General features: G+C 31.9%; 1 protein-coding gene across 2 annotated transcripts in view; it reads left to right on the top strand.

Moving 5' to 3' along the window:
• The window catches only part of LOC139521251 (uncharacterized), a 61,167-nt gene that overhangs the window by 16,165 nt on the left and 20,314 nt on the right, over positions 1 to 24,688 (top strand). For both annotated transcript variants that reach the window (XM_071314716.1, XM_071314717.1), the window contains exons 7-24: positions 233 to 325; positions 2,494 to 2,590; positions 2,777 to 2,964; positions 3,906 to 4,022; positions 6,283 to 6,456; positions 6,646 to 6,768; positions 7,103 to 7,300; positions 7,840 to 8,019; positions 15,791 to 15,897; positions 16,421 to 16,578; positions 17,427 to 17,659; positions 17,867 to 18,025; positions 19,576 to 19,725; positions 20,482 to 20,628; positions 22,182 to 22,337; positions 22,642 to 22,788; positions 23,412 to 23,585; positions 24,102 to 24,181. In XM_071314716.1, coding sequence (XP_071170817.1) covers positions 233 to 325; positions 2,494 to 2,590; positions 2,777 to 2,964; positions 3,906 to 4,022; positions 6,283 to 6,456; positions 6,646 to 6,768; positions 7,103 to 7,300; positions 7,840 to 8,019; positions 15,791 to 15,897; positions 16,421 to 16,578; positions 17,427 to 17,659; positions 17,867 to 18,025; positions 19,576 to 19,725; positions 20,482 to 20,628; positions 22,182 to 22,337; positions 22,642 to 22,788; positions 23,412 to 23,585; positions 24,102 to 24,181 — 2,681 coding nt within the window. The remainder of the gene's footprint in view (positions 1 to 232; positions 326 to 2,493; positions 2,591 to 2,776; positions 2,965 to 3,905; positions 4,023 to 6,282; positions 6,457 to 6,645; positions 6,769 to 7,102; positions 7,301 to 7,839; positions 8,020 to 15,790; positions 15,898 to 16,420; positions 16,579 to 17,426; positions 17,660 to 17,866; positions 18,026 to 19,575; positions 19,726 to 20,481; positions 20,629 to 22,181; positions 22,338 to 22,641; positions 22,789 to 23,411; positions 23,586 to 24,101; positions 24,182 to 24,688) is intronic.

Genomic DNA, 24,688 nt, shown 5'->3' on the forward strand with positions numbered 1-24,688 from the left:
TTTAAGTGATGTTCATTGTTTGATTTTCTATAGTTCTAGATTATACAAGATATATATATTATAATTTTGTGTTGAGCCATAGTGATGTGTATTGACAGCTATCATGTCCAGTCTTTGATTTAGGTTTTTATTGAGGTTGAAAAGATTTTCACTATATATAGCATAGCCATACTTACCTAATTGTTGTCTTCAAAGTTCTACATGTATTTACTGTGTGATGTTCTATTTTAAGGTTCACTACAGTACTGGTACACAGAAAAAGAGAGCCTTGCCACAGAGTCCTACCAGTAGTGCACCTGATTCTAGGAGTTTCTTCATGGAAAAAGTAAGAAATGATTTGTAAATAAAAACATATTGCAAAAATCAAGAACCAAAAATAAGAATATATTTTATAAAATACAAGAGGGTAGGAATGCCTTTTACCCTCAGGCGTCAAACGATCATTTTTGGTTACTGCTAGCCCTAAATTGGTTAAAATTTTACCATGATTCGTCAAAATTGTCTTTATATTGATTCTTCAGAGATCTCAAATAACTATCTTTTACTGTTACCATTTAGAAAGAATTTGATCTGGTTCCTCAAAATCAGTTGATTTTTTTTATCGTGATATTAAAAGCTTTGGTTGAACGGTTCATGAGTTAATGCACGGACAACATTTGATTGCCGCCCGCCTGCCCACCTGCCGTACATCCCCAAATCAATAACCGACATTTTTGTCACAAAAATCCGGTTAAAAATGAAATTTAAATGTACATTGTTTGTGGAGTGATCATATCTTTTTGCATTTTTTACATTTCTCAAATTGCAAGTTTCTGATTTCAAGGCTTGGAAGTGTTCATCCTAAAGTAATCATCAGGTAAGAGATTATCTGATCAGTTTGGAAGTGTTCATTCTAAAGTAATCATCAGGTTAGAGATTATCTGATCAGTTAAGATGATGCATGCATTTTCCAACTGATTTTTATAATTTGTTCTTATGTTGTGCTGTTACATCACTTTCCCTGGTTAGTGGAGGGTCACACCCTTACACACATGTGTAACCTCACCATATTCTTTGTACCTGTCCAAAGTGAGGACCATTACATATTTCTTTTCTTTGACTTTGTTCTTCATTTTTCTTTTTCAAATTGTTTTACATTTAGTCATAGCCTTTTATAGCTTACTGTACTGTACGAGTTTGCTCATTGTTGAACCCTTAGTATGGCATATAATTGTTAAGTTCCTCTCTTCCTTTGGTCTATGGTTGTCTAACTGTCAATCATACCACATCTCCTCCTTATTGTAACTTTCCCTACTTGTTTAATTTTCTTTGTTTAATTTTCTTTGTTTAATTTTCTTTTCTGAGACAAACATCTGTGATATCTACATTTCTCATCTGTTCTCAAACTTAACAAGGTATATTTTTTTACATGTATGCAAATATCTTTCAACTTGCAGATTGTATGAGGGTTGTAATGGGGGTACCTTCATAACAAATTTTGTTAAAAATTTTGCCAAATGACATTAATGGTAATTTTCATAATTTTAATATGTTGTTACTGACAACTAAATGAAGGTCAAGTTCAATAATGGCGATTTTGACATTACCGTTCAGGAGTTATGGTTCTTGAAAGATTGAAAAATGGAGTTTCCAGTCGTGTCCGTGCATTTACGCATGAACTGTTCTACCTAAGCTTTCCAAATTTTAATATGTTGTTACTGATGACAAAATGGAGGTCAAGTTCAATAATGGCGATTTTGACTTTTACCGTTCAGGAGTTATGGTTCTTGAAAGATTGAAAAATGGAGTTTCCAGTCGTGTCTGTGCATTTACACATGAACTGTTCTACCTAAGCTTCCCAAATTTTAATATGTTGTTACTGATGACAAAATAGAGGTCAAGTTCAATAATGTTGATTTTGACTGTTATCGTTCAGGAGTTATAGTTCTTGAAAGATTGAAAAATGGTGTTTCCAGTTGTGTCTGTGCATTTAGGCATGAACTGTTTTACCATAGCTTCCCAAATTTTAATATGTTGTTACTGATGACAAAATAGAGGTCAAGTTCAATAATGACGATTTTGACTTTTACCGTTCAGGAGTTATGGTTCTTGTAAGATTGTGAAATGGCGTTTCCATTCACGTTGTTGCATTTACTCATGAACCATTCAATCTAAGCTTTTCAAATTTTAAGATGTTGATACTGATGACAAAATGGAGGTCAAATTTGATATTGACCATTTTCACTTTCACCATTCATCAGTAATGGTTCTTGTGATATTGCCCGGACACAAATAAATATTAATAAATCCGGTTTGCTGTCGTTGTGACAGCCTCTTGTTATACAATTATTTGTATTAAGCATTTTCTACAATAACTGCAATAATTAATCTTTCATTTTTAAGCGTTGTACAGCAATTGCAATAATTTATAATTCTTATTATAAAGTATCATATTAAGACTGTCATACAAAAAACTGTCAAAAATAAAGGTTTGTTTTTCACTTTGTGTTGTAGGAACTTATGGAAAGCCAGAACAGGAAGTTACAATTGGAAATATCTACGCTGACAACAGAAAATAAATTGTTTAAAGATAAATACAATCGAGCGACAGGTAATGCATTATATGCTGTCAGAGTTTCTTTGTTGGAATTGTTAAAGTGCTTGTATTTTTTATTCAAATTAGATTTTTAAAACAATGTGTAATTTAAGCATCTGATGTGCAAATAATTTCCATAGGTATACAGTACAACTAATATGCATTGAGTGGTATTCTGATTTATGATTGAAATTTTTGTAGCAAAGATCAGCGATTTAGAGGAGGAGCTTAATGAGACGAAATCTGAGTATGAATCACTACAGCAGTCCGTTAATGAGGAAGTCTCAGAAGTACAAAGGAAAAGTAAATCTCAGATGGCACAAGACACCGACCATTTACAGTCAAAGGTTACCTCCCTTGTTCACGAAAATGAACAGTTGAAGTCGGAGGTAAAATAAATGTTCAGAAAAAAGTGAATTAATTCTCAATAGTAAACAATTAATTCATTTAAGAAAGAATTTGTTTTTGCCATGCCTTAATGCTTATTTCAACATGGGTTGTCATTATACTAGCTAGTGATTTGTTAAAATCTTTATACCAAGTATCTTTTAATTCTAATTGAAAATTGGAATACTTTTGTAATTTGAGGTTGACCTTTAGGATATTGGTGAATGATTGCTATATGATTTGAAAAAGAAAATACATTGTAGAAAAATAAGTGTCTTACAATGAAAAAAATGAGGAAATACATGTAAAGGAATGTGTTTTATCTTTTATATCTGGGCGTCACTGGTGAGTCTTGTTTGGACGAGGCGCTTTTATGGCGTATTGAATTTTAAACATGATGCTTTTTGATATCCATTAATCATGTCTAATACGTTCTCCTATTTATTTGTATTGTAGTCCTGTAATATTATGTTGTCATTTCAATGTTATATTTAACATTGCTATTAAAGTGCAAGGTTTGGCATGCCACAAAACCAGGTTCAACCCACCATTTTTACCTTTGAAAATGTCCTGTACCAAGTCAGGAATATGGACATTGTTATATTATAGTTTGTTTCTGTGTGTGTTACATTTTAACGTTGCGTCGTTGGTTTTCTCTTATTTTTTAGTGTAAATTCACATTGCGATAAGACGTGTCACGGTACTTGTCTATCCCAAATTCATGTATTTGGTTTTGATGTTATATTTGTTATTCTCGTGGGATTTTGTCTGATGCTTGGTCCATTTCTGTGTGTGTTACATTGTAGTGTTGTGTCGTTGTTCTCCTCTTATATTTAATGCGTTTCCCTCAGTTTTAGTTTGTTACCCTGATTTTGTTTTTTGTCCATGGATTTATGAGTTTGAACAGCGGTATACTACTGTTGCCTTTATTTTATACATACAGGTGATGTACTTAGAGACGCAATTACAAACAGCTAATGGTGTGGTAGAAATGGCTAGACATAATAATGATAAGAATAAAACATTGGAAGCTTACAAGATGGAGGTTACTTCTCTGAAGGTTTGTAATGTATCTCTACAATAAATATAGGTTGCTATATCACCGTGTAGAACGCCACTTGCGGGGTGTCGGCTATGTTTGACATGGGGTGGCAATTTTGAAGCGGCGAAAAAGTAAGAAGGTAAGTTCAAGCATCAAAATTTCTTATTTCTAGAACTCTCAGTACCATATGATGTATTGCACGGAAGGAACCGCAACATAATCTATTTCCTGAAAGCAGAAGCAGTCGTTTTCAGTGCTCAGTTTTCTCAAACACCTCGCCCTAGTTTTCCGTGTTGCAGATTTTGAGGCTTTATATGCAAATTTCGGTATAAAAAACTACTTTACACAGCCATCCCCCGTATCATTTATATAGAATTGTATTCCTCTCATTGACTTATACCAAATACCAGTTTCTTAGTTAAAATTAATTGGTTTTAAAACTTATTCATCAAAATATAAAGTGTCGCCCGGGGTGTCAGATTTTGCGTCGCAAGGGGTAGAGGCTTATCATAAAAAAAAGAATACATTTTCTTATAAATCGATCTCTATCTGATACTTTTTAATTCAAACACACCTACACAAATAGGAACAGAAATGTAACAGAAATTCAACCTAGAAAAACACAGATTACATCAAATTCTTCAAATTTTATTCAATTTCGGTTCGTTTAGAGATATGTATATAGTCAGAGTAGACCTTCAAAGTAGATATGATATGATAGATGTGTAACAGAAAACGGATAGTTCTAGCTGGGCGATTACGAACAAAATAACTGTCTTGAATCATTTTTTCTTGTAAACCTGTTCCGTTGTATATTGTGTACAAGTCGTTGTTTTCTCATTGACAATTGTAGTATTATCGTCTTCAGGATTACTTGAAGTTGTGTTGTCATTCGCTGAAAAAGATGCCGGTGAGTGTTTCATTGGATAGAGTGTTCTAATTCTTTTCTTTTTTAGTTCTTTGAGGAGTAATGGATTTTTGCGGCGTGCACGAGTGCTTTTTAGATGAACCTGGTGATGAACTATGATGCATTTTGGCTGGTGGAGGCTTCAGGCATATCTTATATTGAGGACTATTTTGTGATGTTTTGGTTTATTGAGCCATAGCTTTGACTTTTTTTTACCATGATAGTGACTGAAAAGGAGAAGAAATCGTTTACCAGCTTGAAAACTAAATATTTTAAACCATTTTTTTTACTATGAATGAAATCAAAAGCACATGTTTTATAAGACCAAAAACAGGCAAAATGAAAAACCTTTATTTTGTCATTGTAAAGTAGATGTGAATGAAATCAAAAGCATATATTTTATAAGACCAAAAACAGGCAAAATGAAAAATCCTTGTTTTGTCATGGTAAAGTAGATGTGTTTGAAATAAAATGTATCATATGAAGACTAATTTACAAGCAAATATGTATTTTTTTATGACAAGCCTCTACCCCTTGCGACGCAAAATCTGACACCCCGAGCGACACTTTATATTTTGATGAATAACAGTTTTAAAACCAATTAATTTTAACTAAGAAACTGGTATTTGGTATAAGTCAATGAGAGGAATACAATTCTATATAAATGATACGGGGGATGGCTGTGTAAAGTAGTTTTTTATACCGAAATTTGCATATAAAGCCTCAAAATCTGCAACACGGAAAACTAGGGCGAGGTGTTTGAGAAAACTGAGCACTGAAAACGACTGCTTCTGCTTTCAGGAAATAGATTATGTTGCGGTTCCTTCCGTGCAATACATTATATGGTACTGAGAGTTCTAGAAATAAGAAATTTTGATGCTTGAACTTACCTTCTTACTTTTTTGTCGCTTCAAAATTGCCACCCCATGTCAAACATAGCCGACACCCCGCATGTGGCGTTCTACACGGTGTATATGAACTTTCCATGGATAATGTATAATAGAAAAAAATATTCTGAAAAAAATATTATTTTAGTATCACCATACATTTTGATTAAATCATGAAATTGAACAATAGTTTTTTAGTATACAGAAATGGGATACACAACAATGATTTAGAAATAAATTTTATTTTTAATGCAAAGGTGAAGTTCAGAAACTTTTAATAACTTATAACATATAAAAGGATAGTAAGAAATATCAAAAATATTTTACAACAGATCACACTGCACTAACCACAACCCCCCCTTCCCCACTCAGTTCTCCCCTCTTCCCTGCCAACAATCTACAAAAATCCAACACAAACATGACTGAACAACTATTGGTTCAGATAGACTGCCTAGTGAGCTTAATTCCCTATTTTTCTTGTTAGGATGAAGTGATCAAAGTGAAGTCACTACTAGAACAGAGTGAGCGCCATCTACATGAAGAAGAGACGAGATCAAGGGAGACAAGCCAACAAGTGATCAAGTTAACAGAGATGAAGAATCTACTCCAACATCAGGTCGATATGAGTGGGGGAGGAAATACTGTTGTAGATAAGCAGGTAAGATTTGGGGATTGATATTTGTAGACTAATTTCCCATATTGGCAATGTTATTATGTTAAAAGATCTTTACATCTTCTAAAGAGTTTTAATGATAATGTTACCATTATTGTTGACCAGATTGATGTTTGATGGGGAGGGGTATACAGCCAGATGATTTTAATTAAACTTTCTCTTTTTTTAAATCAGATAAAATCATTAGAGAAGAGACTTCGAGTAACAGAAGAGAGACTTCACCAAGAGAGATCAGATAGAGCTAATAACCTGTCGGCTGTGGAGGATAAACTGTTAACAGAGAATGCTAGACTACAGGTCAGAGATACAACATCTTACTTGTGTAGTGCAATATTTCTCTTCTTCACAATAAATAAAATGGTAGTTCATCTTAATTAAAGTTCACCTCCAGAAAAACTAATTATTGAAGATTAGTTTTATTTCGTAGAATTTAATTTGAAAACAAGGTGTAAATGAATGAAATGAGAGGATTTCGTTGTTTGCCTTTTCCTGAAAAGTATTAAAAATAATCCTGATGTCACAGATTTTGTTAAAACATTTGTTATTTAGAAACAAAATAAAAAACAAAAACAAAAGTAGAATGTATTGTATATTGAGTAAGGTTAATAACATGCATGTGTTTTGTAAATAGGCCACAGAAAAAGAATTAAGCAGACAATTACAGAGAGAGAAGGATAAAAACTGTAATCTGGAACAGAAAACTAAAGATGTGAAGAATGAAAATGAGAAGCTGAGGTTACAAGTACCATTTGATGAAACTTCATTGACCTCACACAAATATGATATACCATATAGTACACATTCTAGTCAAAGACATGAGTCTGCCAAGGTTAGTCATTATATACTAAAGGTTACAAGTCATTGACCTCACACAAATATGATATACCATATAGTACACATTCTAGTTAAAGACATGAGTCTGCAAAGGTTAGTCTCTATACTAAAGGTTACAAGTAATGTGATATGCATATTTTAACTTGGAACAGGATTCCTAGTTATGTGAACAGAAGTATAATATCAAGCTTAGGTGATTTATGTTTTTTATATATTTTAAAAAAAACCTCACTTGCCAAACAGGTTCACATGGTGGCTTGCGGGTGATATTTTACACATTTATACATATTAATTTTTCATATATAGAAAACAACTCCATAATTTTGTATCAAGTAAATCACTATTTTATATATTTATCTCACTGTATTTATATTACCCATCTTTATTGTTCTCACATACAAACTATACCTTTTTCACTGTTTTCTATTGGTTGTAAATTGCAGTCCTGATAATTTGCTTAGATATAATAAGAATAACACACATATACACTATGCTGATATCATACTATCTAAGTTGCTTTTCTTCACACCACAGAATCATGACTTTAAGCACATAGCTTCACAACTTGAACAACAAGCTGGGGTAAAATCAGAAATAGATATGATTTGCCATTTATGGACGACACGAGAACAGGCATACAATCAGTTACGTCACTTGGAGATGATGCTCCAGGACTTAAACCTGAGAGACAATGATGTCACAGAAGGACTCAAGGTGAATGATTTAAATGTCGTCTTTTTATATTATGTCATTTAAAAACAAATCCCTCTATTGTTTTTGCGCATATACAAGCGCAACAGTACTATGCCGTCAGCGGTTTATGACGTCGTGGTTTCCGCTAACCCGAAACGTTTTAAATGAGAGTTATTCCTCTTTGACCCGTGGAGAGAGTGACAATCGGTTTGATAGGTAGATTTGCCAAGAAGAAAATCAAAATTGTTTTTATATAATAGACATGTTCCAGAATTGGATATACACATTAATTACGTGAATTTTGTGAATTTTGTGTAGCTGAAACACACAACAAAACAGCAAATAATAAAATATATGAATAAAAAGAGAGTCAACTAACAGCAATCTAACAACAAAAAACACACAAAACGACTGTCAAGAAACGAAACAAAATCTGGATACTCGACAAAAAGTTGAGCCAATTAAATTATAATATTATACTAATATCCATAATTTGCTACGTGTATGGACTTATCTGTTCTTTAGAGTCAATCTCTCTGGTAGGTTTATAATTGTATTTATATTTCCACAAATCATTAAGAAAGTACGAAAATCATCAATCATGTCATTAAAATTCAATGTATCTATACCTATATATGGATATGGCAAATTGCACATACGTATTTTGAATGTGTACGGCGATAACATTTTTACACGAATATAATATTTAGATTTCTTATAAACATCAACAAAACAGTAAACATGGACGCATACGTGTAAAACAAAGTCCATCTAGAGAAGTCAACATATACGCTTCTAACATAATGATTGCAGGTTTTGTATTTGACGACTCCGAGTCTGATCCGATTTGCTAAGTTTTATATTTATGTACTTGGTGCACAATTTTTAGATAAAAAATAACATAATCGTGCCTGTGTTTAAAAGTTGTCGGAATAAAGAATTAAAGAGGAATACATATGACAAAAAAATCAATAGTTGATTTGTGAAAAAGAGGTCGGACTAGGTTCCATTCATAATCACGGTATGACAACTGTATTAGTATACTAAGACTGAGTTTCTAGCAACATTACGGAATATTTCGATATGCATAGATGCCTATGGATGCATGATCAAAACAGAAAGTATGTTAAATAGACCCCGTTAACACTTGCACAAAATTGAATCGATCTTTTAAGAGCATCTCGCGTTTACGATCTTTTTAGAACTTGTGCGTTTACATTTAGTATATATACATTGCAATCTAAAAATAATCTGTCTAATCATTTCGTTAAAAAAAATCGTAGAAAATAGAATAAGCTGGGAAATATTTGGTTCATTAGATATGCTTCTACATTTATTTATTATCTTTTTGATTAACATGTCATAAGTCCTTAAGAACAAAGAAATTTCAGAATAATTTTACTTATAACAGTCATTTGGTTTGAAGATGATGAATTTACAGAAAAAAAAAAAAATAATGAATGAATGAATACAATTGAAAAAGATATTTTTTTAAATGTGCACCGATTAACACACGTATATTAAGGTAAAAGGTACGTAAATGGCTTGTCCTGCGATTTTTAAAAGAAATTGTATGCACGTAGAACTTATTGAAAGATAATGAAAAATCGAAAAATTTAAGTTGGTCACCGATCTAATTTCCGAGTTCCAGACATTTGAAAATGGTAATGAAACAACATAAAGTACATAGACATAACGTCAAGTTTGAACCAAAAATAAGAAATTTCAAGCTTTATTTATTCTGCAGTTTAAACCAATCCCACGATTTTCCTATAAAAATCAAATGTTTTTCGAGTATTATTTTCCTTTCTTTTGATATATAATTTTCATGGGGTTACCGAACTCCTCTTTCATATATCAGCCGTTGAAAGGGTGTTGTTGACGGGAAAAAAGAGAAAAATCATGACGTCGCCGAAAGGATTACGCAACGTCAAGGCTATTTCAGCAGAATTGTAAAAACAACGACTGCCTCATTATAATTTGTTTGGTTATTCAAATGTGCTATAATAGAGCATATTATCCTGCCTGGAAAAAGGATTGATTACCTATAATTGTTTTTTAAGTGATTATACGAGGTCTTAAGTATTTATAACGTATTTCTGGAATGATTAAAAATACAGTGTTTAAGGACATATGTTTATAAACTTATTGAACAGAAACGATAAAAGATCTATCATTAAAATAGATTCTCCGAATGACGAGATACATTCAATGTTCACATATTCGACCACAATTTTGCTGCTTCACAATATTGGAGGCGAAATATACCGTGCAATGGTAAATTGAAACTTATAAGCCGAAAACATACTGACAATGTCATGTGAAAAAAAACGAAAAACGGCCAAAAGACAAACAATGGTAAATAAATGGGGAAATGTGTCCATGGGACACAGATGATGCGCCCGCTTGCATATGATGTTATAAAGTGATCTTACTAAAAAAACTTTAAAGTGACGCCACCAAAATTTAAACTAGATCTGTGATTTGTTTTGGTAATCAGCATTGTGTATAAGTCTTCTAACATTTGTTTGAGTCAAACTAAACTAAAGTTGGACGATACGATGGACGGACAGACGGACAAATGTTAAAAGTAATGCCCCCTCCGCTACGGCGTGTGCATAAAAAAGTCACAACATTTAACTTTTAATCCTCCGATAGTTGCAGGAGGTTATGCATATAAATATATAAAATTATTGTTTAATAACACGAGAACTTAACATAAACATGAACACATACTTCTATCCAAATAGTACTGGTCATTTGCAAACTTAAGTAGTGTGTTTAATATGACCCGAAAGGAGATGTGGGATAAATGTAAATTATAGGCAAAATACCAACGAAAAGAATATTTCAAAGTTTGTTGCATGTTATCCCTACTTTTTCTCCATCGTTGGTTTTGTTCCGTTATTATAGTGCGGACAGTGCATAGATGTGAATATCTAAAAACAAATGTATATAAATTCCAACTTATTTATCTTTTGGTTTGTTTTTTTTGTTGTTATTCGGCTTCGCCGCGGTTGACAATGTTTTCTGGGGATATCAATCTGCTCTATCCCCCACTCAACTATGTGTTGTTATAAATTGTTCAACATAGACTTGAACATACTTTATATGACGTGCAGATAAATGTATCTAGTCTAGATTTTGTAAGCTGTAATGATCAAGCTAACAATATACTGAATAGAAAAGCTGTATGTGATTTTGATGAACCGTCTTCGAGGGATTTTAACGTTTGTATAAGTTGTTGCAGAGATTGGAAATCGCCAACAGCATTATGGACCTCATAATTTATGCCAACAATATTCCTGTTCGTACTTTAGAATTTTTTGCAAGTTTTGCGAAAATTGAGAAGAACTACGTAAAGCAAAAATAAAAAATCTAATTCTAAATTTTTATAGCAGCATTTGCACATATATATGTATATATAAACAGTATTAACTGAAATTGAAATAACTGTAATTCCGAAATTTTGCGCAAATAAAAATGAATTGATTGATGCAAGCAGAAATTTCTATATCTTCAGTATAATATATATACTTTGCTAATTATTTTATTTTTGAAGTGGCGGTAAAGCCGTGCTTATCAATCAGCGGATTTATATTTTTCCCTTCCCGCTTTTTCATGCTGGAAGCTTGTAATTCACAATGTTCCAATCAATTCAAATTGACTGAAAAGCAACGTGTACTATTCATTTCTTTTAAATATTCGTTCATGTTTTAAAGACAGTTTTACTTCGGGTTTCCCGTTTGTTCATGCGGAAGGTCCCATCACCATTAGTCATTACGATTCTTGTTCAAGTTTATTGTCACTTTCTCTTGCTTAATACCTGTCTGAATAATTTCCGACATTATATTTTACAAATTTCATGTCACACAGAAAGCAATTAAACTCTTTTGCTTTTCACTATCTATTTTTACTAAAAATGAATTATTTGTTTTTAATAGCACTAGTACTTTCATTTTCAAATTCTATTTTTAGACCATATCGTGGACGTGAAAGAAAGCACTGTAAAGAAAGATTTATGTTTATATTTATATGAGAAAATGGTTATATAACAGTTATAACAGGAATATCAAATTAAAAAATATTAGTATTAACCTCTTTTTTATGTGTCAAGGATTGAACACGTCCTAGCCGTTTTCACTCAGTTGTTTTGGGAAAAGTTATTTCTTTGAATGCAAATGACTGAATGTAAGTCCGTGACAAAGTTTGCTTTGGAATTTCAAATGACAATATATAGTGTAAGCTTTAATTTTTTATTGTGGGAGTTTACGTGTGTAATGCATGTACGTGATTATGATGATATTCTTATCAATATACTACATTTCGTTTTTACGTCGTATATGTCAACATTCCCGATTTTTTAAGTCTCTGATCTTTGCCGATTACCGGCGTATAGTAAGTTCATGTATGAACAGTTACCCCAAGGTATAAACAAAATACTTCCGAGACCCGTTCTTTGTACTTTAAACAGTTTTGTAGAAACATAAGTTATATGCAAGCTTTAAGTTGGTCAGCTAGTATGAGTAAACCCAACTCAGTCCCTCTTCGGCCATCACGACATGCCAAGTTTCTTTCATTTTCATGGGAGGAAAGCACTGTTTAACTGTTACAAGATCTTTTATTTTACATTATTCAATTTTAGCTATATTTTTGATGAGATACATTCAATACTCTTACACCTAATTAACCATTATTCCGACATCTTGAAAATATTTTTTATGGTGTACGGGAGATAACTCCCATAGCAACAAACGCCTATTTTCCCGTTTTCCGCTAGAGGCGTTCATTTACGTACCTCTCACCTTAAGCGAACAAGGAACGAATAAGTAACAGTGCATCAGTCAAGTACTGAAACGAGTATTTACCAGACGCAATAAAAAATGGAGGAAAAAAATGTTATAAGTGAATAAGTTACAGGGCATCGGTCTAGCGCTGAAACGGGTACATACGCACTAATAGGGATGTTTTACCTTTAAGAACCCATAGCTAACACCAGAGACAAGAAAACAATAAAAAAAAAATGGTGTTCTTAAAAGTTGCAATGAATTACAACGTGTAATTAGCAAATACGGAACGAATAAGTAACGGTATCAGTCGAGCACTGAAACGGGTATGGTCCCAAGTCAGAAGCTTGTTGGTTCATAAATTAAGCCATTATTTTCTCGTTTGAATTGTTTTACATTTGTCATTTCTGGACCTTTTATAGCTGTATATGCGGTATGAGATTTGCTCATTGTTAAAGGCCGTCCGGTGGTTTATATTTCCTGTGTCAATTGGTCTCTTGTGGAAAGTTGTGTTATTTGCAATCATACCACATCTCATTTTTTCAATTTATCTTTCAGAAGAATGACGCTAAAACGTCGTATACATTTTATTTTATTTTTATCTCCATGTTCTGCCTAATCATTTGAGAATATGGATGAAACACTGAAATCAGTTACTTATAAGAATATTAAACTAACCATGCGCAGATTTATTTTCATATCTACATAAAACGCTTTGAATTCTAGATCGATCTATCGCGATGTATCTAAGCGTTTACACTTAAACAAATATCAGAGTTACGTTCAATATCGTAGCGGCTTCATTGGGCTACTTAGATTTTTGACTATTGAACCTGTAGCTTGCCTATCTACTACATAGATATTGATAGAAGCTAGACTAGCTACTCGTTCAATAGTCATAAATCTACATAGCCCTATGTAGCCGCTACAATATTGAACGCAATCCAGGAGGTGGTATTTTTAAGTCCGATGGAGATCGATCTTTCTCACTTTTTGCAATACTAAAGATCGGCGATCTTTATTGTTAGTGGAAGCGGGGACTTCGATTTCTATTGATTTAAGTAATTGTCATCAAAATAAAAAGGAACAGCATTCTTAACCGAAATTAAAATTCATGATAAGCACTATAAATAACCTGAATAGAAATAGAAATATAAATTTGTTAATAGAAGCATTTGTGAGTACATTTGTACAATGCATTGTTTTCCAACCACCGCATTTATATTACGTGTCTGTGAAACTGACTGAAAACCAATTACTATCATGTGTAAATTAATGTGCATTTATTGTAGTTGAAAACAAACAAATAACAAAACAGCAAATAACGAGAACTGTGTTGTCCGTAATATGTAAGAATATCGCCCAAACCAGCCGAACGTCTTTCGACGTTGTTTTAGAATTGGCGCAATGTATTCCCGCCAATTCAAATTGTTAACCTTTTTTTTTTTTAGAAATATCTCTTTTTCCATTCCGGTGACCCCATCTTTTTATTTCATGATTTTATTTAGATATAAACAACGCTTATTCTGTTGAATACTCAAAGAGAATTAAGTTGGTCAATTTCTATTAAACTTAATTTTTTTATAGTTATTTCACAATAAAAAAAGGCGGGAAAACTGTTATAGCAACTTATCGTTATTATTTTCCACTCAGAAAATGGTAATATTATTAAAATATTTTGTATTAACAACTAGGTTAACAGAAAAAACAAGTTTTATGGGATACCAACTTTTAAAAAAATATTACACTGCTGTTGACGAGAAGTCCCAATTTCCAAATTCCATGAAAAAAATGGCGTTTTAAATTGAAAACGCGGTCGGTGACCCCATTTTTTTATTTGCTTATTTTGAAGCTTTTGCCTAGCCTAAAGTAAAAACAAAATATAAAGAAGATATTATTGGTAGATCTGAATAGAAGGATTTGTCTTTAATAGATGTAGCTATCTTATTATAGATTCAGTGTGTATATAAGTCAGCCATACCTTGTGATGTGTTTTCAGATTCAACACTCAACAACTTCCTGTTTACCGAACACTTGTATTATTATAATTTTACACATGATAGCCAAGTTTAGCAATGCTCAAGTGTTTTTTTTTGGTGATATTTATAAGGAATTTGAATTAACATTCCGCTAATTCAGAGTCTTTCTGATATAAAACAGCAATAAACACAAGATAATTGGTGATAAAACAAAATTTTATCCATATTTTAAGATTTTAAAAATTTCGGTCAAATTATCTAACCTGAAATATTCCCAACAAAAAGCCTCAACCATTAATATTTTTTTAAATAAATAGTTTTTGGCTAACTTTTTATTTCCAAATTTACTTAATTGGTTTAATTAAAATACAAATATACTTTTAAATAAGATGTGTAGCATATAAAAATATAATTTTGCAAAAAATATGAAATATAAAAAAATATGTATATCAAGTTATCTCCCTTTCGTATTTTTTTCTTCTTTTTTAAATGAAAGATTAATAGCATGGCAAATCATCAAAAATTAAATAGAAATTAGCATTGCTACCAAGTTGAAAATTTTTGTCACATCTTTCTTAGGAACTACAATACAAGGATTTCTGAAATTTGGTTTCAGGGTTTATATAAGTTAGCTATACATGTACTGGGTGATGGGTTTTCAGACTCATCACTCAACAACTTACTGTTAACTGAAATATTTGGACAGGGGTATCCTCAGTGAGCAGTAGCTCACACTTTCACTTTCACTTGTTTAATTTAACAATGTTTAATTGCTTATAGTTTGTTTTGTTTTTGCATTGTAAAAAAACACCATACCTTCTTCTTTTTATTAGTACAACTAAAAGTTTGAAGTCAACATATACATGTACAGAAAATTGGGAGGCTCAAATAGTATTTATTGAAATCCTCTTAATGGTGATGTAGTTGTTGTAAAACTTTCTTTCTCAATTGTATGTTTAGATTGATTGAGTTCAGATGCATGTTATTTAATTTTAGTGTTTTGACTTTATTTGTTATGATTTACAGAATTTAAGAGACCTTAAACATCAGTATGAAGTAAAACTAAAGCAGGCAGAAGAAAAAAGTGAAGATTCCAAATCAGAAAAATTAACATTTGAAGCAACATACAAAGAGTAAGTATTCTCTTATAAAACCTCAATTCAATCTGATATTTCTCATTTTTGTAAACATTGAGTCCTTAGTTTTAAATGTCTGAAATTAGATTTTTATATACAAAATTATAGTGTTTGTATTCAACTACCAACAAGTGTCATAACAAAATAAGGGTACCAGTTGAATTATAAGTCTACATGTATTTGGCAATCTAAGTATTATATTAGCCTAGAAAAAAAATATTTTTAGTTTAGAATTAAAATGTCAGTTTATTTTATTCATACAATACGATTTGATCAATTTGACATCATGTATTTTGAAAAATCCTATAAACAAAATGAAACTGTAATCAATGTCATAACATGTAGTTAGATTAGCACAGTCAGAAAGAAAAATACAGAAGCATGATTCAGAAATGTCCAATTATGCTGGGTCATTTAAATTATCAAAAAATAGCATTGAGGTTTATTTATTTACTAGTATTAGAATTTATTTACAACTGAAGAATTTGTGAGTTAATATCTGTACCCTTTTATTTTTCAGACAACTGACCAGTCTAGTAAAGGAGAGACATGAGGCCTTTGCCAAATTAAAAACAGCAGAAGATTTGCTAGAGGCAACAAGAAGTGAAAATGAAATTTTACGCAAAAATTTACCAGCTCTTTCTGCTGGTTCTATGCAGTCTCTTCACGGAACAAGCAGTAAGTTTATAAGATAGTATCAATGCAGTCTCTTCACGGAACAAACAGTAAGTTTATAAGATAGTATCAATGCAGTCTCTTCACGGAACAAACAGTAAGTTTATAAGATAGTATCAATGCAGTCTCTTCACGGAACAAACAGTAAGTTTATAAGGTAGTATCAATGCAGTCTCTTCACGGAACAAACAGTAAGTTTATAAGGTAGTATCAATGCAGTCTCTTCACGGAACAAACAGTAAGTTTATAAGGTAGTATTAATGAAGTCTCTTCACGGAACAAACAGTAAGTTTATAAGGTAGTATCAATGCAGTCTCTTCACGGAACAAACAGTAAGTTTATAAGGTAGTATCAATGCAGTCTCTTCACGGAACAAACAGTAAGTTTATAAGATAGTATCAATGCAGTCTCTTCACGGAACAAACAGTAAGTTTATAAGATAGTATCAATGACGTCTCTTCACGGAACCAGCAGTAAGTTTATAAGGTAGTATCAATGATGAAAACTGACAAAAAGTTCTGTTGATTTTTTTTTATTAACATAATAAAGATTCAAGGATCACAGACAACACTGCTAAACATAGGTAGCATAGATATAGAATACTGTAAAATTAACAATTAAAGGGAAATAAAAGTTTCAGATTTTAAATAAATTTCAAAGATTTTTTTATGTGTTTTTGAATAACTAAGAATTGAAAAAAAAAATACTGAACTGCTGTTTGTATTTACCAATTGCTTGGTTCTCTGTCTGAAAATTTGTTATTCCAATTAAAGCCAAGAAAGCCATCTTTATTGTTTCAGGAAAAGTATGTTATAATCACATTCTGATCTTCTTTTTCTTTTGATATTCAGGTGAGAAACAATCTCAGCTTGTTCAGATTCAGGAGTTGGAAGGTAAAGTGCAATCATTAACAAGATCAAATCAAAGGTCAGAAGGGGAGATAACTACACTGAAAGTTCAGATGGAGGCTAGAGAGAAAACCCTGAGGGATGTGGAGAGTGAACTGGAGCTAGCTAACAGTAAAATGGACCTAGATAATGGAGAGGAAAGAAAACAACAAAAAATTGATAAACTGACTGCACAGGTATGAGATGTTAAACATCATAGTTCACTGGTGATAGGATAATGATTGTTACACAATGATGTCTATTAAGTCCTAATTGTCATGGTATTTTACTATTCATATGTATTAAAACAATACATGAAACACAATAACAATACTTTAAATTTGATATACTTTTTTAAGTTGTATATGTTCTGTAGTGAGTTAGGTTGACTTTCTTCTCTATAGGTGAACAGTAAACAGGCTGAGCTTGGACTAATGAATGACAAATACAACAGATTGTTAGCTGAGAACCGGTCATTGGAGATGGAGTTAGACATAACAAAGTTAGATCTCACTTCCGTCAAAACTAAACAAAGAGAAATTACTGGAATGGCAGACACTAAGGTAAAAAGTCAAGTTACTGGTCTCTGGAAACTATTTAATTGAAGAAATATGTATAATTTAAATATTAAATAAAAAAAAATTGAAAATCTAATTTTATATAAGTTTAGCAACAAAATATTGATAACAGCAATACAAAAGACAAAAAAAGAAAGAAGAAAGGAAGAATATAAAGTCATTGTGATTTTTATTATACGACCGCAAACAAATTTGTATAATTTTGTATAATGCTATCATGTCGTCTGAGTCGTCGTCCAACGACACATTTAGTTTCCGGATATTTACTTTAGTTTCAGTAAATGGATCGAAATTAATTTTTACCAGAAGGTTTAATACCACTAAAGAAAGATTATAGTTATAGTCCCAATAGTTTTGGAATTAGGGGCCCAAAATAAGCATTTTTGTATATCTCAAACAATAACTTGTGTTTAATTAAGTGTATGAATATCTCTGAAATTATACCACAAGTTTCCATACCATGAAGGGATAGTTGGTATTGATTTTGTGGGGTTATGGTCCCAATAGTTTAGGAATTAGGGGCCAAAAAGGGGGCCAAAAAGCATTTTTGTAGTTTTCAAACAATAACTTGTGTTTAGTGTATGAATCTCTCTGAAATTATACCACAAGTTTCCATACCATGAAGGGATAGTTAGTATTGACTTTGGGGGTGATGGCTCAAAATGATTTAGAATTAGGGGCAAAAAAAAAAATTAGGGTGGTAGTAGTTTTTCAATTTTTGTCTTCCAAATTTCTCAAATTTCAAATTTTTGAAAAGTTTGAAGAAGTCTTTAATTGCGCAATATTGTGCAATAGATTTTCAGTCTGCACCATTAGCCACTAGTTTGATGCCCCAGACTAGTAAATATTGATTTGGACTAGTGAAAAATTTCTGAATTTTATATAGTCATATAGGGACAAGTTTTGATATTTAGTTTCCAGACTAGTAGATGAAAAAGTTTTTGGCGCAGACTGGATTTGTAAGATCTTGACATTTGTTTTGTGTAAGAAACCCATATTATGTCAAAAATTTGATCACAATCCAAATTCAGAGCTGTATCAAGCTTGAATGTTGTGTCCATATTTGCCCCATTTGTTCAGGGTTCAACCTCTGCTGTCGTATAAAGCTGCATCCTGCATAGCACCTGGTTTTCTCTAGGGAGCTTTTGTTTTCACTTTGTATCTGTTTATAACTAAATTTAACCAAGGAAGAACTGACATCAAGCCAACAACAATTCCTTATGAAAGAAATAATCATCGGATTAGGGAAAGTATAAATCTGCTAAGAATGAATTAAAGATATCCTGTAAAAGGGTAATTACTACCTGAGGAAATGATGAATAAATAGTACTATTTGGAATTATGGTTTATTGATTGGAATCAAATGTTAAACATATTTAAATATTGACAAAAGTAATTCAGTTGAAACTGAAAAGGTATCACAGCATTGAAATAAGTTAAGACTGTGCTAGGAAGTTATGGAAAACAAAGTTTTTCCAATTTTTTAGATGTCATTCTCTGTGAACAAAGAACTAAGTTTTCTCTTTATTTTTTAGATGTCATTCTCTGTGAAAGAAGAACTTGAGGATAAGAGCAGACAGATTGAGAAGATGACAGAAGAAATAGAGAAACTAGACAGTGCACTACAACAAACAAGACAAGATCTTTACCAGGAACAACTACAGTGTAATGATTTCGAGGGACAGGTATATCTTTTATTTCTTCTATTACATAATGTTTTGCTTGATACAATGAATTTCAGAAATTAATGCTAAAAATGCAACTGGGTGATTATCTCAAAAATAAGTTTATTTAGAGGAATAAGAATCTATGACTTATAAATACAAAAATTTAAAAATATAAAATTCATTCCAAATAATTTATCAAATACTGCTTCATGGACTATACAAAAATAATAGTAGCAGTCAAGGTTTAAGTCTTAACGCATGATCGGAAGCAGAGTCTATTTCTTTTTTTCCATCCCACTTTTGTAATTTTAGAACTGCTCCTTAAGTGCCTGACTTTCCTTACCAAAGCTTGTCATTTGCCGCTTTATTTGGAGGAAAACATTTTGAATTCTGTATCTACAACTCCTCCTAAAACACTTATTACAATTTATTGAATCTTTCTCACAATTTTAACCATGATGCTATTGTGCACCTCTTATTTAATTTTTATGTTCTGAATAATTTTTGGTATTTCCTTTATTAATTTATGGACTTTGCAAGGGATGGGACATTTTGTAAGCTATGCTCTCAGTAACTAGTTTACACTACTATATCTGAGGGACCAGTTAATTGGTCATACTATGCCTTATTCATACCAATAACCAATATATAAAAATGTAAATAAAACAAATCAATAAGTCTACATATGTGTATTAGAAATTAAAGTATCTGTGTTTTGGGAATACTAATATAAGTTGTAATATAACATGGCTATAGAGTATATATATATCTCAGGTTGAAGGTATGCAGCAAGAATTTGAGGAGAGAGGTAGGATTATTGATGCGATCTCTGAAACAGAAAAGGAACAGTTGTCACAGTACAAAGTCTTAAAGAACACTCTGGACTCTGTGAATGCAGATCTCAAGAAAAAGGAAGGAAAGGTACTGAACTACTTTATAAGATTTATTGTGCAGTTGTGATTTTGTTTTATTTAAAATATATATTAAACTGCAGTTGATTAAATCTTGTCAATACCATCCTGTTTGCAATTATGATATAATGAATTGAAAGATAATTTTAATGAAGTAGTCGTAGGAGGAAAATGATTGTTTAACATGCACATGTAAGGATATGTATTATGTTTTACATGCCAATAAATGGGTATCTGTTTGATGAAGTCATTAGGAGTCTGTTTATAGAATCATTGAATAGTCTACATGTCAGTATGGGTATCATGTCAGTATGGGTATCTGTTTGATGAAGTCATTAGGAGTCTGTTTATAGAAACATTGAATAGTCTACATGTCAGTATGGGTATCTGTTTGATGAAGTCATTAGGAGTCTGTTTATAGAATCATTGAATAGTCTACATGTCAGTATGGGTATCTGTTTGATGAAGTCATTAGGAGTCTGTTTATAGAATCATTGAATAGTCTACATGTCAGTATGGGTATCTGTTTGATGAAGTCATTAGAAGTCTGTTTATAGAATCATTGAATAGTCTACATGTCAGTATGGGTATCTGTTTGATGAAGTCATTAGGAGTCTGTTTATAGAATCATTGAATAGTCTACATGTCAGTATGGGTATCTGTTTGATGAAGTCATTAGGAGTCTGTTTTAAGTGTTTATAGAATCATTGAATAGTCTACATGTCAGTATGGGTATCTGTTTGATGAAGTCATTAGGAGTCTGTTTTAAGTGTTTATAGAATCATTGAATAGTCTACATGTCAGTATGGGTATCTGTTTGATGAAGTCATTAGGAGTCTGTTTATAGAATCATTGAATAGTCTACATGTCAGTATGGGTATCTGTTTGATGAAGTCATTAGGAGTCTGTTTATAGAATCATTGAATAGTCTACATGTCAGTATGGGTATCTGTTTGATGAAGTCATTAGGAGTCTGTTTATAGAATCATTGAATAGTCTACATGTCAGTATGGGTATCTGTTTGATGAAGTCATTAGGAGTCTGTTTATAGAATCATTGAATAGTCTACATGTCAGTATGGGTATCTATTTGATGAAGTCATTAGGAGTCTGTTTATAGAATCATTGAATAGTCTACATGTCAGTATGGGTATCTGCTTGATGAAGTCATTAGGAGTCTGTTTATAGAATCATTGAATAGTCTACATGTCAGTATGGATATCTGTTTGATGAAGTCATTGGGAGTCTGTTTATAGAATCATTGAATAGTCTACATGTCAGTATGGGTATCTGTTTGATGAAGTCATTAGGAGTCTGTTTATAGAATCATTGAATAGTCTACATGTCAGTCTTCCAGGATTCATTTGACCTTGATCTCATTTCATGAATCAGTGACCATGGTTAAGTTCTGATGGTCAAGTCAGGATCTCAGACAGTGTAAGCAATAGGTCAACTTTATTTGGTGTATGAAATGAATATCCAGTGTGATTTGTTACTATGTATTCACCCCACTCTATTCTATCTTAGTAATAACATTTTGTTAATATATATATTTATATTTCAGATTAAGATTCAAGAAGTTGAACTAAGTCAGCAAACAGATAAAATAAACCAGTTAGAGAGAAATTTATCATTACATAATGAAACCACCGGAGGCGTTATGGTTCCTGAAACTGCAGTAACAGAATTGGAGAGAGATAAGATCAAATCAGAGCTGCTGGTTAGTATATATCTCCTCATCATTTAATATAGTAATATTTTATCTGATTATCTATTTACTCAATTATGTCCTATTTCTATAAGTTTGAGAATCACTTGGTTTTTTACAGATGAAACACCTTTTTCTACAATATCAGATATTTTATTTTTGTGAAAATAATAATATATATACACAGCATGTTATTAAATTCATGCCTCTTTCTGAACTTTTCCCAGATCTAATCCATTCAAACAGAAATCAACCTTGTAGAGAATGTATTTCTGACCTTCATACTAAGTTCCTATATATAAACACATGATTTCAGGAGGCATATTCCAAGCTAAAAACAACAGAGGAAGAAATGCTGGAAATGGCATCAGAACTACAACAAATACAGGAAGAATTGACCAATCAGAAGGCAGAGCTCTTACAGCTTTCGTCAGAGAAAGGGGAGTTAGAACAACATCTCGAGGTATGGTTTACTGTTGTCAAATTGTATCAGATATTTAGGAGTTTTGAACAGTCAAAAAAGCAACCTGTAGAAAAAGGTCATTCTCCTGACTATAGAAAACTGACCTTGTAAAAGAGATGACCTTTGATTTAGTGTTCAATATGCATAGTTATTACTGGATCAGTAGAACAAGAGAGAGGTTTATGCTTAAAATATATAAAGATGATCTTTATAGCTAGTTTTTCTGTACTATGTATTCTCAAGTTATATTTTAGCTATGAAATTAAGCTAAAAAAGTGCTAATAATTTATATGCTGTCATCCCAATGACATTTTTCAAAAGATGAAGATGTTCACCTGTTCATCCATATGTTTACACAATGAGTCAAACAATCTAAAGTGTTTTGATAAACTTTCCTGATATTCAAAAGCAGTATGAAGGTTGATTGGAAAAATCAAATAAGCAAATATTTCATGCATATTTAAGAGGAAAATTATAAAGAACAGAAAAATGAATGATACACAATTGATTTAAGTTGTCTCATGAAAAAGACCAATCAGTATTCCTGGACATTTGAGAAAAACAAAAATAATACGATTTAGTTTTGACATTTGATATAACATTAACACTTTGTATTTAACCAGGAGATAGCAGAAGAACATGATGCCTTGATACAAGAGAAAGCTCAGTCAGAAGAAGACATTGTAAAACTAGAAAACAAACTTCAAGAACTCGTAGAAACGCTGGAGATTGAGGCTAGAAAACAGCATGGCAATTTTGGAAACCAGTACGAAAATATACCAGCAGAGTTTAGCCAGGTAAAAATTACAATATACATACCTTTATGTGCAGTTGTTTAAAATAATCAGATAGGATATCATTAGTAATGAGACAACAATCTTGCAGAGAGAGACCAATGAAGTAAAAACTGTTTTTGATTTCAATTAGAGAATTTCACTTGTCTCTGGAAGCATTCTGTTTTTGATAATGAACAGCATTTAATGGGCACTATTTCTCCAAAAGATTGAAGCATTTTGGTTTTTCCTCAATTCTAAAGAATATTCTCAGGAGTAGTTCAAACATTAGATTGGTTAAAATATATTGAATTCCCTGGCAATTTTTATTTGCTAAAAAGATGTCAACAAAATGGCAGCTGATTTAGTTTTTCCTTTAACTTAAATAAGACTGTACAGTGATTTATAGTTGTCAATTTCTATGCCATTTAGTATCTGAAATGGACATCTTCTCATATTTTTATTATAACATATTTTTTAGTTATATATATTATATATAACAAGGTTGAAAGTATTCCTGAATTGTTTCTCTAATAATAGGTGGCAGAAGAACTGGGAACCCTCCGGTCATTACTGGAATCTAAGGATAAAGAGTTAGAAATGTTCCAAACCAAGGCAAGGTATGGATACAAATTGTTTTTAGGTCCAGAAAATATCTTATTACTCATTATTGAATATCTCATTTGACCAAAATATCACTTGGTGTAAATTAACCAATTATCAGAATTGACGAACAGACGCCATTGATGCCTTGATTTGTATTTCAGTACAACAAATAACAAACACTGATTTTGTTTGGATATTGAATTGTCATGGCAACATTTAATCAAAATTCATTCATAAAACAACAACAACTGTTACAACAACAGTACACAACCAAAATATTTGTCAATCAATAAAATGTTGATGACGATTGAACTAATCATTGTATCACAGCTGGGCGATCCAAAGCTGGTGTACTGAAGGGCGGTCCATTCAGCAATATTTCAGAATTAGCAGCTGGGCTATCCATAGTCTGCATAAAATGAAGTAAATTTCGCTCCGGTTGTGTGACTGCTTCAGCATGTTACCATGACGGATATGTGTTTGAAGACTGGAGCATCTGAAAAATAAATAAAACCAGCAGC

This window comes from Mytilus edulis, chromosome 4 (assembly GCF_963676685.1).
Source record: "Mytilus edulis chromosome 4, xbMytEdul2.2, whole genome shotgun sequence".
Taxonomy (NCBI): Eukaryota; Metazoa; Mollusca; class Bivalvia; order Mytilida; family Mytilidae; genus Mytilus; species Mytilus edulis.